Raw genomic sequence first — 15,872 nt, 5'->3', positions numbered from 1 at the left:
TGTGTTCATGTGTCTAGGTGTCTGTGTGTGTGTGTGTTCATGTGTCTAGGTGTCTGTGTGTTCATATGTGTGTCTATGTGTGTGTCCATGTGTGTGTCTATGTGTGTCTGTGTGTCCTTGTGTGTGTGTCTGTGTGTCCACATATGCATGTGTTCATGTGTGTGTCCATGTGTACGTGTGTTGATATGTGTGTCTATGTATGTGTGTGTCCATGTGTGTGTGTGGTGTGTGTTTGTTTATGTGTGTGTGTGTCTTTGCGTGTGTTTGTGCACGCATACACATGTATGCATGTGTATAAGTTCACTTTACTTTTATTATAAGTGTTACATAAAAAAAATTCTAAAGTTAAGACCAAAGGGAAGTTTCACTTTGCTTCTGGCTGTAACGTGACTCCAGACTCACTTAGTAAGACTGGCTCCCTATAGAGAACACAATTTTATTTTTATCAAGGCAGACATGTGACTTTAATCTTTATGCTCCACGTGGTGATGTGCAGTTCTTGGATGCCCTTGAACTCAGGCATGCTTTGACAACACAGAGCTTCCCACACCGTTCCCAAACTCATCAGGGCATGCATATTGATTAAAAAAAAAAAAACAAAAAGCAAAAAAAAAATTAAAAACCAAATAAACAAAAAAAACTTAAGAAACGGTTCAGTGAATTGATGTTTTTGAATTCCCTTCTGAAAAGCTAAGGTTCTCTTTGTAATCACTTAAAATACCCTCTGGGTACCAGAAAATGAGAGCTTAAGGCATCTTGCCAGTGACTGTGTCTTCATTGCTACTGAGAGAGAATAATGTCAACCCCCACCAATTCCAAGCCCGGCTTACGACCAAGCACATAAGCACATATTCATTGTTTCCAGCACTGGAAAGGGCACTATTCAGTTATTCATAGTTACTGCCTTCACCAAAGTTGCCCAATCCGTGACTACAGCATGCTTCTTTCTAAGCCCCATCTCCACTTAGGTACATAATCAAACTGTAAACTCACCTCTGACCTTTCCTAACCACAGGCGTTAGGAGCAGTGGCTTTTTATTTTTTAATGGTTGGTCTTTCTTATGACAATTCCAGATGGTATCAAAATATTGCCTTAATAAATCTCTTAACTTGGGGAGACCTGAGCAGAGCCCACTGAAGCAGTAGGTGATCTGAAATCATGATGACAGGAATCACACACTGCTGTTTGTTGGTTGCATTTTTGTGGCAGGAGCATGGAGGTCAGAGGCCAATGACAAGTATTTTTCTCTATTACTCTCCACCTTATTTTTGAAGAAAGGGTCTATCATAGAACCTGAAGCTCACTGGTACACCAGCTAGTGAGCAATTTCCCAAGATCCTCCTGTCTCCACATTCCAAGGACTGGGATGACAGACATGTGGCACTACACGTGGCTTTTACGTGGGTGCTGGGGATCTTAACTTAAATATGCTATTATTTTGAAATATAGTCTTAAACGCTTACACAGACTTGTCTGAAATACACTATGTAGCCCAGGCTACCCAAAACTGTGGCACTTGTCCTACCTCAACCTGTCTAATATTGATTCTGCCATTGTTACAAGTCGTACTGGACTTGACTGTGTTTTGAATATTCTGAAAACATCTGTGAACTTACATGAGTGCTTGTATTTCTCTTTGCCTCAAATCTCTCTGTCCTTGAATAGAGGAGAATAAATATTCCCAATTGAAGAGTGATTCTCAATTGAGAGGGGTGGGGTGGGCACCTTGGTGTGAAGTGTCCTCTGGTATCACATGGTAGTGTCTGAGGACATTTTTGTTTGTTAGGGGTGCTACATGCATCTGGTCAGTAGATGATAAGGATGCTATCAAATATCCTATCATACACAGAAAAGCCAGCTACAACAGAATTTTCTAGTACTAAGCATTGGTAGTACCAAGATGTGAAGCCCTGGGTTAGAATAGTTATATGTATGTACATGTGCATGCATGTGTATGTAACAATAAGAATTAAAGAAAAGGAACATGGGAAGACTTCAAGAGAGTGTAGTTGGGAAGGGTTGGGAGGTAAAAGGGGGGAAGTAATGTAATTCCATTTATATTAAGATGATATTCAGATAGCAAAATAAATAAAAAAGATATAAACAGATGGAACACTAGCCTACCACATCAATGATCTATCTTGATTATATAAAAACGTGACTATAAACATTTTTTTCAAAAGATGTTAGTTTGGTTTCTCTCTACATTAACCCAGCCACCAACAGCACTTTCTTCCCAAAGAGGTTTCATTTACTGTCCAGACAAATGTGTCACTTGGCTTTTTCCCTGTGGCAGACCTGTCATTGTATGGTCAAGGCACATCCTCCCGCCTCAGCCTCACAAATGCTAGGATCATCAAACCCAGCCATCTGGTTCTTTGTAAATCCTTCCTCTGTGCACCTTTTTTATATAATCCATATAAGCGTGATTATAATCTAAGTTCACAGTCCGAGATCCACAGGACCAAGGTATTCTTCTAGATCCTGTTCTTCTTGTATGGGCGTTTCCCAAAGCACACACCCGAGTTACGTATTTAACCAGTTCTGACTTAATTTAGAGAGCTTTATTAGCACACAGTGTAAGACAAAGTAGCCAGTATAATACAGAGCGATGTTTAAATTAGTTTACAATTTGCTTGGTCTCATCTAGAACTGCCCTGAACAAAGCCATTCAGAAATGTCAGCTGTGTCCCTAACCACTGTAACAAATTGTTGCCCGGACGCTGCACACCTAATGACTTCAAATTAGCTTCCCTGCGATACTGCCTGACAGTTCGTTACGACTGTTAGCGACATGGCTGGCGTATCATGACCAATAAATTGGTTTCAGTGTGGGCTGGGAAAGGGACTTCCATCAATTTGATTAAAGAAATTACTGTAGCATTCAAAGCATAAAGACAAACTAGTTTAAGAGGACGGAAATAATCTAACTGTGTGCCAGAAAAACATCTCTTGTCACTTGAAAACTTCTTTATAAACTATTTGGAAAGTAAAGGCAAAGGAAATGGAAAAAAAAAAAAAAAACCAAACACATCACTAACATTTTCAAAGGATTTCCTTTTGTTATATGGCCAGGTATTTGTTTTGCTGTTATAGGACAGTTCAAGAAGGAAAGATAATAAAACACAGGTTCGGGGTCAGCATATGAAAAATATCTATGATCTTCATCTACCATTTCATTTTGTATATAAATTTATCATAAATATCTCATTGCAAACTGACTTAAAATATGTGATCACCATGAAAAGGTCAAAGTAAAGACGATAAATACCAAGATGAAATATTCAGAGAAGGAAAAGGGAACACTAGCCTACTACTGAAAATAATTTTTTTAAAGTAAAAAAAAAAAAATGTAGACTTATTCTCAGGAAAAAGATAAAAATCTTTAATAAAACTAAAAAAATGGTTTTATGGCTGGCATTTGTTTTATTAAATTGTGGCAAATGGTGCCCTCAAATACAGAATGACTGCTAAGCAGAGTGCAAGACAGTGTGTGTAAACATTATGCTTACCACTACGTAGAAGTTGATGCTCTGAATTAAGAAAACCAGTGCTGAGTTAAGAGCAGACAACGGAGAGTTAGAAATGATCTCACAGGAAAAAAAATGTAAAATTTTTCTATTGTAGGACATACCAACCTGGAGGCACCTGCAGTCTTTGTGTTTCTTTGGGATTTCCAGAGAACTTACCTGGAATATGTTTTGCCCATCCAATGATAACCACCAACTCTCGGTCAGCCAAGTCACAGAGTGTCGTGAGGGCTTTGATGTCGCTGTCAGGGACAGTGGGGTCAGGCATGGCATAGATCTTCTCTGGTTCAGCCACCAACAAATGCGAGACAATCTTGTTATCTGTGGGGTCAGACCAGAGCACTACATACTCACCAGGGTAATAGCCCACTTCTATAAACTCTAAGCTATTTTGTATTTTGAAAAATAATTACAGCATCCTACAATAAAACACACATACTCCATCATGGTTTATCCTGTGTGCTTTGAGCACTGTTTAGGAAAATTCACAGCAGAAAAGCACTCACTGTTCACAACAGAAAGCACCCCTTTCTTAGCCTGGCTTTACGGAAAGAAGACTTGGGTCTACCGTGAACATTTTTTTCGAGCAAACAGGTAAAAGAAGTAAGATGTTTCTTGGGTTTGCTCTCTGACTCTTAAGTGGGATCTGGGGGAACAGATTAAACAGTGTACAGCAGTTTCAAAATAAAAGCCCACTGGAAGGCATTGAAATATGGTCTAACGCAGAAAGCAAAGACCCACAAACGCCCATAGTCTTAATAGGCACGAAAGTCATTAACTGTTTTAATTCCTTTAAGGAAGAGCCAAAGGTCAGAGCCCTTCTGCCAGGATGAATTACTGACTATATAACTCTATCTCCTTGGGATGCATTAAATAGGAGCAGCTCCCTGGTCTCCATGTACAAGCCAACCCTCCAAATACAGCTAATATCTGGGCCCATAAAAACGAGCCTGCTTATACCATACAGCATTTCCTCCTCGAGCACCTTATGCTTTAATCTCCTAGTTTCATCTCTTGTCCCCAGTTCATTCTCTGCTTCAGATTTATCTGTCTGAAATTTGTGATCTATGCTTTTGAAATCTTCATAAAGTCAACACTGGAGACGAATGGCAAGTGTCTCATTGGATGTGTTTTGCTGCTTAGGGGCATGTGTGGGTTTATGGAGGGGCCGTAAAGCCCGACTAACGGAATGATTTTTCTCGTTGGCCTGATTTTCAATTTCTCGATGTAGCTTTAGATGGGACTCTTTCTCCTGTGTGAGGAGATACAAATGGGTAAAAATCAATTCACATATTTAAGAGTCCTAGGTAATATCTTTCCAGAAAATCGGGAGTCTAAGGGGCGAGTTTTGTGGACAGAGCTAAAGTTTCAAGTATGTTTGCTAAATGTTTTCTTTCACTCTGTTTATAACTCCTTCAACCACAAATGATATCTGAAATTCTTTGGTCTTATGATGAAGTAACAAATAGACCTATCTAAGACATATCTAGCATTTTTTCTGAAATTATGTGTGTGTGTGTGTGTGTGTGTGTGTAGTATTCCATTGATTCTCTGAAATTAATTCATAAATTATTTTAATCATTTAATTATTTAACTAACCCTTACTCTTCTATCTAACTCTTCCAAGAAAAGCTAGCATTTGTCAAGAGTTCCTTAATTTACAGGGGTAGGAGGGCTTTGAGACCCCTCCTCCCAACTCTATGCTAGAATGATGACTAGCTTGACTTTGTTCAGTTCTTGTACAGGCAACCCTAAAAATATATTTTAAATTACACTACTATGGAGATACAAATTATACTTATTCCAGATAGTAGTCCTTAACATTAATGTTCATATAAATAAAGGAGGGGTCCATAAAGGAGGGGTGTTTGTTTGTCCTATATGCCATGGAAGGGACTCCATGTATTTCTGGTTACACTGACAGAAGTTTTGACTTTTGTGGCTCTGAAGAAGCATCAGTCAAGGGCACAAGTGTGTAACCATAGGAAATCATGACTCTAGATTTTATTGTTTCACACAGGGGAAAGCATGCAGCCTGCTCTAGCCAAGTCGTGGCTTTCTGACTTGCAGGTCAGAGCGATTCAGAGAAAGCCTGGGCATCCCCATCCTTCAGCAAACAGAATAGCCAACAGCACGGTTTCTGGCTAAGTCTTATTTAATGTTTCCCTAATTAGAATCAATACAACCCAATTTTCAGCCTTGGGCCTTTGTAGTACACAAACAACCAGCCAGGGGTGCAAAAATCTCCCCAGCCACCTTCTCGTTAAGCCTGTGGCGTCCCCTGATGCCTATCCGACAGGATCTGAAAATTAAGTTTTATAAATGTTTGTTACAAAAACACACTAATTGGATGGACTAAGGAAAATTAACACAACGGCCTTTAGATAATGAGTAACGATTCATTAGGAACCCTCTTTATCTCAGACAAATGCAGCGCCCTGCAATTGCTGTAATCTTCTTAGAGCTACTTGACAAGCCACTTCCCAATTTTTCAGGTTTACACAGAAAACGATAGATGTCCCTGTACCATGTTGATTTACAAAGAGCCTGGCGCTCACTTTTTCTTTCTGTTGAGGAAATTATCAATGGTTTTGGTCAGTGTGTGCTTCAGGTAAACGAGAAACGAGCAATCTAGGTATAATTGAATCAAGAAACACTAACCCTCTGATGAAATTAAGCATTAGTGTTTATTGCATTTTATTGTATTATCAGAAAGTTTTTAATTATAATGTGCAAAATCTGCTTAATGCACTCCTAGATCGTATCTGCAGAATGCCAAACCGCTTCGCAGGCTGAGGAGGAGATGCCAGATTGGACAATTGAAAGTATAATCAACATAATGTTTTCTGGAAAGGCAAAAAGAAACTATGCCATATGTTCACTTACGCTTTAATTTTATGTAAAATGGGATGCTTTGCCTTTAACACAGTTAAAATGTCCTTTCATTTACAGTTCAGGGTCTGCTTTATTTATTTAACAGAGTCCCAGATGCTGGCCTGGATGGTGCACAGCACTGACCCCTCCTGGAAAGCTTGAACTAGAAGCTGGCCCTTCCTTTTTCCTTGAGGGTGGATCAAAACAGCCTCACCTTCTCTTAAACTGATATAGAAGGAAGAGTAGCTTGTGCCTTCTATGAAAAAACAAAACAAAACAAAAAACAGTATATGCAAGCATTTTTGCTACCAAAGCAACTCTTAGGGACTCTTCTGAATGCCAGGCATAAACATCTAGATTGCTAGCTTGGCGGCACTGTAGCTATTAACTGATTTCCCAGAAAATGGGATACATTTATTGCCACAATCTACACTCCAGCCCCTTTTAGTTAATGACAAAGAGAATGGGGTTTGCATTCTAGCTATGCGCCAGCCATCCTTTCCAATTGCAACCTGGTATCATAAAATCACGGGCTCTTTAAAAACAATTTATAACACCCATAAGGGCACCTGAGATGGAACCACCAACCTATGCTCATTATTAGTAGGGTCCATTCTCGTTCTAATCTATTGCTAGCTACTGTGTTAACCTTATATAGCTTCAAATTAATGAGGCCCCTAATGTATTTTCATTGGGAGGTTGAGCAGCCAAACTCATTTAGTTAGGGAAAACTACAAAAGTCACTTTCTTGTGAAATCTGAAACTAACAGCTCCGGTGAGCTAATGATCACAGTATGATCCATTTTATGTACCTCTGCAAATAACGACAACCGGTAAATGTAAAACTCACTCTGTATAAGCTGCGCATTAATAACGCTCCCACTTCTACAAAGTAACTAGGCACAAACAGGGAGAGTAGAGAATTCTCATAGATGGCTTTAAAAGAAATGAAAGATAGCATTAGTTGGGTTGACACTGTTCTTCATAGACAATCCCTGAGAATAGAGTTCATGTTCTTTAACAGAGAGGAGTTTCCTTGGACTCAGAAGGGACGGGCGTGCCAACACTAGGATACACACTGCCAACTGGGAGGATTCTGTGTCTGGGAAGCCAGGCACATCTGTTGTACTTACATGGCTTTTTGGCTGGCTGCACCAGCTGAGGGTTCAGGTATGGGCTGTTCTCAGCATCTATTCTACGCTTGTACTTCTGCCGACCTCCGCGCACTCTGTCAAGACGGACCCCTGTGGACAGAGACAGACACTGGCTTACTCTTGAGGTAGTTACCTCGGAATAATCAAATACATCAACCGCATCTCTCAGGGGTGCTTAGGGAGACAGACAGCAGAACTCAGGATGGATCAGCATTACAAGAGAAGGGTTTTTAAAAATGGAAGTTGAATCAAAATTGTCAGTGTTTGGAAAGTATAGCTACCCATGGCTAGAAAATATTAAAGGCATTTTCTAAAAAGCCATTAAAGTTGCCATTTATATATACATCAGGGCAAAGGCACACTTCCATATAAATTAACCGAAGAAGTGGTTTCTTTTGTGCTTGTATCATGGTTTCTCAAGATAAAAGAAATTGGTATCCTGTACCCTCATTCTCCATCACTCATGAAAGCTCATGTGTGGGACCCAGTCAACGTAAACATCTAAAACTCTGTGTTCCTCCTCTGCTGCACTCAAAGACCAAATGTGATAAGGAGTTCCTCCAGACTTGGGAAAGTGTGGGGTTGATGTAACCCAATATTGGTCCATATGAAACTGTCAGTGTATTTCCTCGAGAGACTTTTATTTACAAGGTGACACTAATGGGAACCAAAAGTAGTCAGGGCTATGCAAACAGTGTAGAGAGTGTTTCCCCAAGAGGGAATTCAGTAGGTAAGATAGTCAAATCTACCACTCAGCTATGTACCCTCCTATCCTGTACATTCAGTTATAGTTTTCAAGGCATTTCAAGCTCACAGAGTTCTGTCTTCATTCCTTCAATTGTTGTATCCGTTTTGTGCAATTGTATCGATATTTACTAATGTTTGACACATTTTCCTTCTTCCCCAACTTATTAAGATCCTTCTTCTCTCATAATTTTATCTTGCAATCTTTCTCCAAGATTCCTCCACTTTACATGGTGCGGCTCCATTTTAATCCATCTGAGACGTAGGAGACATTACTGATATTGCTTATAGCCTTGACATCTATCAGCTAGCTTCAACCTGAGCAAAACATTTAGTCTGCTGTTACTAGAAGTAGCAAAAGAAGAAGGGAGAGAGGGAGAGGAGGGAGGGGGAGAAAGAGAGAATATGAAGTAAAAGAGGAGAGAGCACCTTAGTCATCTCTAAAATTGATAGAACAAAAGTCTGCCAAAGACACTTAGATCAGGTGGATCTGGTGTATGGGCTCCTGAATATTCTCTTAGAGCTTATCAGAGGATTCATTTACCAACATAATTTTACACATAACTGGTAGATTTCATTTTTTATAAAATCTATTATATTTTTATTTATTTACTTTATAGGGGGATAAGTGCTTGTGTGCACATATGGAGGGTAGTGGGCAGCTTTCAGGAGTTGGTTACTTTCTTCCACCATATGGATCCTGGGGATGGATCTCAGGTTGTCTTACTTGGAAGCAAGTGCCTTTACTACCTGAAATGTCTCACTAGCCCAGTGCCACTCATTTTCTGAAGATGAAGTCTGTCTAGCAGGTAGCACTTATGGAAGCTTGGGAGATGGCTCAGCCCCTAAAATGCTTATTGCTTAAGCTTGAGTTTGAGTTCTAGACCCCACACAAAAACCGGAGCGTGGCAGTACACACCTACAATCTCAGTGCCCACAGAGGGGAAACGGGAGGATCCTGGGGTTCAGTGGCCAGCTCTCCGACCCAAACCAGTGAGCTCCAGGTTCAGTAAGATACTTTGGCTCAAAAACGAAGGTAGAAAGTGATTGAAGATTGAGACTGGACATTGATTCCTGGCCTCCACACACACAAGCACATATTTGTACACACATACACAAGAAAGTATGCACACATGTATACCACACACTAGAAATTGGCTTTTAGCACGGTGATTAAGTGTCCGCACTGCTTCCAGCTGGACCTTGGGTTAAGTCATTCAGTATAGTTCTCTTGTGTGGGGTTAGGGGAGATGTGCCTGTTATTATTCTTAGCTAAAGTGACTGCATCTATAAAGTAAATGCATCCTCAAATATATTTATTGAACATGTGTTCCCAAAAATATGTAGTCCTCAAAAATAATTGTTAAACATACACATTCTCTCTCCCCCTCTTTCTCTCCAGTGTGAGATAACCACCTTCACCAGGCATTTCCCTTTCAGTTTTGAAGACTGACTTTCTGTCCATGCTCCAAATGACTCTCTAATGTTCCCTATTTCCATCCCTTGCCATCTGGGTAGATAAGTAGCTATCCATCCATATACCTGTGTACATACCCTGCCATCTATCCACCCGAGCCACACATCCACCCCATTCCTAAATAGTCAAGAGTTTTCCAAATGCAGGAGGATTTCACTTTTTGTTCTCTAAAATGAAAATCAATTGGACAAAGAATTCTTTTATGGCTTGTGATCTTTATTTATATGACAGTAGGGAAAACGACTAGATATTGATACTCGTAAAGCATGAGATTAATAATCCTATAGTAAAACCTGACAGGTACTCGATATGCAGAGCAGGGCTCCTGCCAAGTTTGGATAACAATTAATTGCAAAATTTTCTGAAGTCGATGTGTTTTAGAAGATCATAATGATGTATTCATGTGCAAATTCATTCCCAATCAAAAGCAGCCAAATATTAAAAATTTTCAAATATATCAGACCAAATAAAATGTACCTACTATTGCTTTTTAACTTTGCTTCCAAACCTGGGGTAATGTGCCTTTTATGCACCCCTGGAGGGACAGTGCCTGTCATCATGATGATTTTGTGTAGTTGTCTATACTCTCAGTGAAAGTTTAAAGGACAATGCAACTAACAATAGCTGAAACTATCTTTGCACGGTGCCATGCTACTCAATTTTAGTTCTTTGCACTGAAACAAAAATATGAGCAAGGAGTGACAGTCCACTCTCACCTGGATCATAATGTAAATATATTTGGAAACAGCAACATGTAGGTTAAAGCAGACCTAAACCGACCTATGAACACGCGAGAATAACTTCTTTGCCTAGATGATTGACAACCAACGTGCTCATTCATGTGACAAAAAACAAAAAAACAAAACAAAACAAAAAAAAAAACACAACTTAACTTTTTGTTCTTCTTTTGAGATACAATCTCACTCTATACTCTTGACTGGGAAACAGAGTCCCCACCTCAACAAAAATAAATAAATAAATAAATAAATAAACAAACAAATAAATAAAATGTTTTCCTTGAGCTCAGCTGTAATTTACCCAATACAAAGTATAGAATTAATAATTACAACCTATACTCTTGTGTTTCAAAGGTTCAAAACCATTTTAAAATAAATAGCATTATTGATGATCGGTAATTGGGAGAGCCAGATTGTTGAGAACCAAACATCGACACACCCAAAATAAAAAAGTGTCTTACACTTCTATATAAGTAATTTCCCCTTAGATGCCTTTTATATAATACTTTGAAAAAAAATTAAAACGAGGGGGGTTTTTTCTCCCTAAAAATAGCCTGCCCAGGATGTAGCCTGTGAGACAAGATTTGAAGTTAATTAAGGCAACTGGGTTGTCCAGTCAAGTGGAGACCACAGTCACCTTTTTCAATCAATCAATCAATAAATAAATAAAATATTTTAATAGTTGGACTTTCCTACCTAACCAGAACATTTTACAAGGCTTCTTCACATACAGCGTGTGTCTGCGAGCCACTAGGGAGTCACAAATTGTGCACACTGTCCAAATTTACAAAATGGAGAGAGGAGGAGTAGGACAGGGAGGAAAAAAACTGCTGTGACAACGAAAAAAAAAAAAAAAAAAAAAAAAAAAAAAGCCCGACAAAGCGAAAGGGTCAAGCCAAGGTCACCCAGGTCAACCCATGCTAAGCCAGCATGTTACTTCCAAACCAAACGTTCATGATATTATATGGCCCAAGTCAAAGCATTTTCACTCCTGTAACGCTGTAAAGTCAGATGGGTTCCATACTCTTTCTCTTCAGGGAATTATTAGGACGACCTCACCTGCTTGCCTAATTTAAAAAATAAGACGTTTATTATTTTGCTCCAAAGCAAAAGTTTACTAAAAGATGTTAAGGATAAGATCCCCGGAATACTTAAGAAAGAAACAAATGCCCAATAAACTTAATAATAAACAACCAGTTGTGCTTGGTAGATGTCATCCAACATAGACCTCAGTAGAGTCAGGGAGGGCCACAGGAAAGATGAACTTATGATGGCACGGACCCTCACCTGCGCGGACCCTTGCCTGTACTGTCTGCAACCCTGTTGTCCTGTGTTACTGTGTGCTTCCCTGTTACGTTGCTGCCCACTAATGCCTCTGTCCCTCCATGTAGGAAGAGAACATGTGATCCTAACCTAATCTTTGGTGGAGACTGTTGATGGCAGCATCTATGCCTAGCATAGGGAATGTTCTCTTGTAGGAGCTGCAGCAAGAGGTTATAAGAATTAGCAGAGTCTAGGCAAATGCTGGGGATTTCTATGGCAGCTTCTGTTGGGTCTTCTTTGGGACAAAATCTGGGCAGCTATGCATATTTATAGGCTTCCCAGCAGGGGGGATGAATGGAAATTATTTGTATGTGCATACAGATGCTCCAGGGAAAAGCCAACCATGTTAAATGCTTGTAGACCATCTAAGATAATGTGACAACCCAACCTCTGAATATTTTCTGCAACCCTTCTCAAAGTAGATAGCAATATTGTCAAATGTGGCTTTGAGATTGAGTCCCCTTCTCCCTGTTTTAACAGACAGCATCCTGGTGCCAATTTCCTCTCAGGAAGCACTGTCTACAAGTTACCTTAATGAGCCAGTCTGTGCCTGACGTATCATAGAAGAAACTAAAGTTCTTAAGAGTCTGTTACGTGCTACACATTCACATTAAGTTAAATTCTATATGAATTAGCACACATACCCTCAAAGCAAAACCACGGGACAGTTTCTACTTTTATCCCGTTTAACAGGTAGGAAAGTCGTAATGTATCAGAGACAGAGTCAGGTGTGAGAGGTAGGGAGAATGCCAATACCTGAAAGTTAAAAGTAAGTTATTCAAGTAAACAATATCTCCACCCTTACCAGGGGTAGGCAGAACAGGGCCTGCAGAAGCCACGTGACCTCCCCTATTCAATCCCAGCCCTAGTGACTCTGAGTCTATGACTCAGTCAGATGCTTGAGCCCATGGCTGTGAACAAACCCAGTGGTGATTTTTTTTAAGTTAAATTTAAAAGATTTATTTTCTATTCTTTTCTTCTGAGTCAAGGCAGGTTATCAACTCCGCATGCTCATTTCTTATTGAAAGGGCACTGCCCGTTAGACAGGCCTATATGTGCCAGAGCACAGAAGCAAAGGGAGAAGGCAGCTAAATTTTACAGTCCCAATGGGCACCACCAATGGCCCTTGCCCCACTGAGTGGTGGCTAATAATTTTGGTTACTTTGGCTGGAATATCAGGTCTGCAAAACCAGAGTTTTGGAATCAGCTCCATCTGTGCATTGAAATTCTGTAATATGTGAAAATGTAAGAAGGTCCACAAAGGGATTGAAAGGTAGAGGAGGGGAGAGACAGAGAAGGGATTAAAAGGTAGAGGAGGGGAGAGAGAGAAACAGAGAGACAGAGACAGAAACAGAGAAAGTCAGAGAAACATTGAGAGAGAAAAAGAGAAACAGAGAAAGAGAAACAGAAAGACAGAGATACAGAGACAGAGAGACAGAGAAAGTCAAAGGAACAGAGACAGAGAGAAACAGAGAGAGAGAGAGAGAGAGAGAGAAACACAGAGAGACAGAGAGGCAGAGACACAGAGGCAGACAGAGACAAAGAGACAGAGAAACAAGCAGACAGAGGTAGACAAAGACAGAGAAGCAGAGAGACTTTAGTCTCTCAATGAGATAAAAAGGCAGGGTTCACATTAAAGCTTCCTTGTCTTCTAGATAAATGAACAATCAGCCCTCGGGAATCCTTCTTCTTAGGATCGCCAACAGCCATCAGGATGATTAACATGGAAAGCGTGCACTGGAAGTCACAGGCTTCTAGGTGCATCCAAAACGTGCACATGGGTTAATACACATAGGACAAAATCCCAAAGAAGCTCCTTTACCCCCAGCTCCCCGAGGTGCGACCAACAGCACTTGCCCGGCTCCAGAGCCCTTGCACCAAATTTGCAAAACCTGGCTTGGAGCCCATGTGGAAACAGCGAGCATTTGAAAGCACTCCCCACAAAACGGTCAGCAGAGAACATGTTTTCCTAGCAGAGGGAAAGTTGCCTGTGTGAAGCATGAAGGCCGGATCTATGACACACACAAGTACAAATTAGGTCATCTGCAACAGGTGACACATGGTAATTGAATGTCTTCTGTCTGCAAGTCTGACAAAAGGTGAATGGAAATGAATGAGTCTGGCAAGGCAGCCCTGAGCCTCACAATACCCAATATCTCATTATTTTTAAACAGCTGTCTATAAACTAGTGCTGACAAGCCTTGAACCTTTTATTTCTGCTCAGTCTGAGGTTTCTGTGAGGGGGAGCAAATAAAAGACGAGAAGAGAGAGGGGCATCCAGAGCATGGCATTAAACATGTGATGCCTACCATTATTAACTCTTCAGTGTAATTAAAGAAATCTCCCGTTCAAAAGGCGCCATTTCTTCCCTTCCCTTGTCAGGGGGCGTGCACGCTTGGCCTGCGCTTGCTAAACATAGGCGCTGTCTTTAAAAAAAGAAAAGAAAATTTTCCTTTTATTTCTTTTTTTTTTCCGTGCGTGCGTGCATATGTGTGTGTGTGTGTGTGTGTGTGTGTGCGTGCATGCTCGTATGTGCATGTGTAGTTTGTGCTGTGTGCACATACATGGGGGGTACCTGTGCTTGGAGGCCATGGAACTTCCCAAAGTGCTATTCTGTCACTCTCTACTTTATCCCATTGATATGGGGCCTCTTACTGGAGTTTGGCTGGTACTCAGCTGTCTCTGTGGCCTCTCCTTGCAGTCCCCAGCAGCACAGTTGGGACACGTGAACTCACAAGTGTCTACGCCAGCCTTCTCTCCAATAGGCTCTCATTATGTAGCTTGGAATAATCCGAAATTCATTATATAGAATAAGCTGGCCTCAAACTCAGAGTGATCCTCCTGCCTCTACCTCCAAAGTGCTGGAATGGGAGGCAGGGGTCCGCATGCTGCATCTGGCTTTTTATGTGGGTCCTAGACATCTGAACTCAGGTCCTCATGAATATACAGTAAATGTTCTCACACAGTAAGCCACCTCCCCCACATCTCCTATTTTTCTTAATCTTAAAAGTCTTAAATTTTTCATTTTACTGTAGTGATCATTATAATCTGCCGAAGTAAAAGTCAAAACAAAATCTGAAGCTGAGGGTGTACTTCTTCTGTCCATTGCTTACTAAACAAGCATCAAGTCCCAGGCTTAACTCCCTACACCAAACAAACCAAGAGTGAAGATGAGGTAATATTAGCACTCTGGAGGAGCAGGCAAGAAGATCAGAAGTTCATAATCATCCTATAGCAAATTCAAGGGTAACTTGGTCTATATGTGTCCCTGTCAAACAAACAAATATACAAACAAACAACAGAGCAAAATCTACCACAAAGTATACCAAGAAATGATGTATATTCTCGGGCTGTGTTTAGTGAAAACTATACCCAATGCATAAAACATATAGAAAAAATTATTTCAATAGCAATTAAACGTAAGTATAATGTTATCATCCATGTGTCCAAACATCATACAAGTGACAGGTTTCTTGTAGCATTTCTAATCTCTTGTGACATGGGCAGCAGGAAGTTTAACACAACTATAGTACTCTGATGCATTCACAGACCCCATGGGAATACTCTCTGTAAACAGCCGCACAGATGAGGGTTAGTCAAATAGTAATTCCATGCAAACATGAACTAAATATGAAGTCAAGATGGCTAACAAGTTGCTGGGTTGTGACTCACAGTCAATCGGTCTTAGAGAGGATGAAGGGAACAGAGTTTAAACATGCCATTGAGTTTCGACATGCCATTGTTAGGGCTTCATCAAAACAAAGGGAAAGTAATGAAGGAATCCTCAAATGAAGCCAAGGAGGTGCTCTACTCTAGGTTACCAGATAAAGATAACCGTGCTCTCCAAGACCCTCAACTTACAGGCCACACTCAACGTCTCTTCGTTTATCAAGCAGAGGTTAGATATTTCTGAGGGTAGTTAGTAAAGAGAGAGGAAAGAGATATAGGGTCACAGACACTGTTCACATCCAGAGTTGAGAAAAAGGGACATGGAGAAGAAGGCATCCCTTGTTAGAGGCAGACAAGTCCACA

At 40.4% G+C, this 15,872-nt stretch overlaps 1 protein-coding gene across 7 annotated transcripts in view; it reads right to left on the bottom strand.

Annotated features, from left to right (window-relative positions):
* The window catches only part of Esrrg (estrogen related receptor gamma), a 613,235-nt gene that overhangs the window by 60,752 nt on the left and 536,611 nt on the right, over nt 1-15,872 (bottom strand). For all 7 annotated transcript variants that reach the window (XM_076941590.1, XM_076941589.1, XM_034513261.2 and 4 more), the window contains 2 exons: nt 7,539-7,649; nt 3,691-3,852 (listed from right to left, as the gene is read on the bottom strand). In XM_076941590.1, coding sequence (XP_076797705.1) covers nt 3,691-3,852; nt 7,539-7,649 — 273 coding nt within the window. The remainder of the gene's footprint in view (nt 1-3,690; nt 3,853-7,538; nt 7,650-15,872) is intronic.

Source organism: Arvicanthis niloticus, chromosome 10, assembly GCF_011762505.2.
Source record: "Arvicanthis niloticus isolate mArvNil1 chromosome 10, mArvNil1.pat.X, whole genome shotgun sequence".
Classification (NCBI taxonomy): Eukaryota; Metazoa; Chordata; class Mammalia; order Rodentia; family Muridae; genus Arvicanthis; species Arvicanthis niloticus.
The sequence above is the reverse complement of the archived record's forward strand: the minus strand, read 5'-3'. Positions and strand labels throughout refer to the sequence as shown.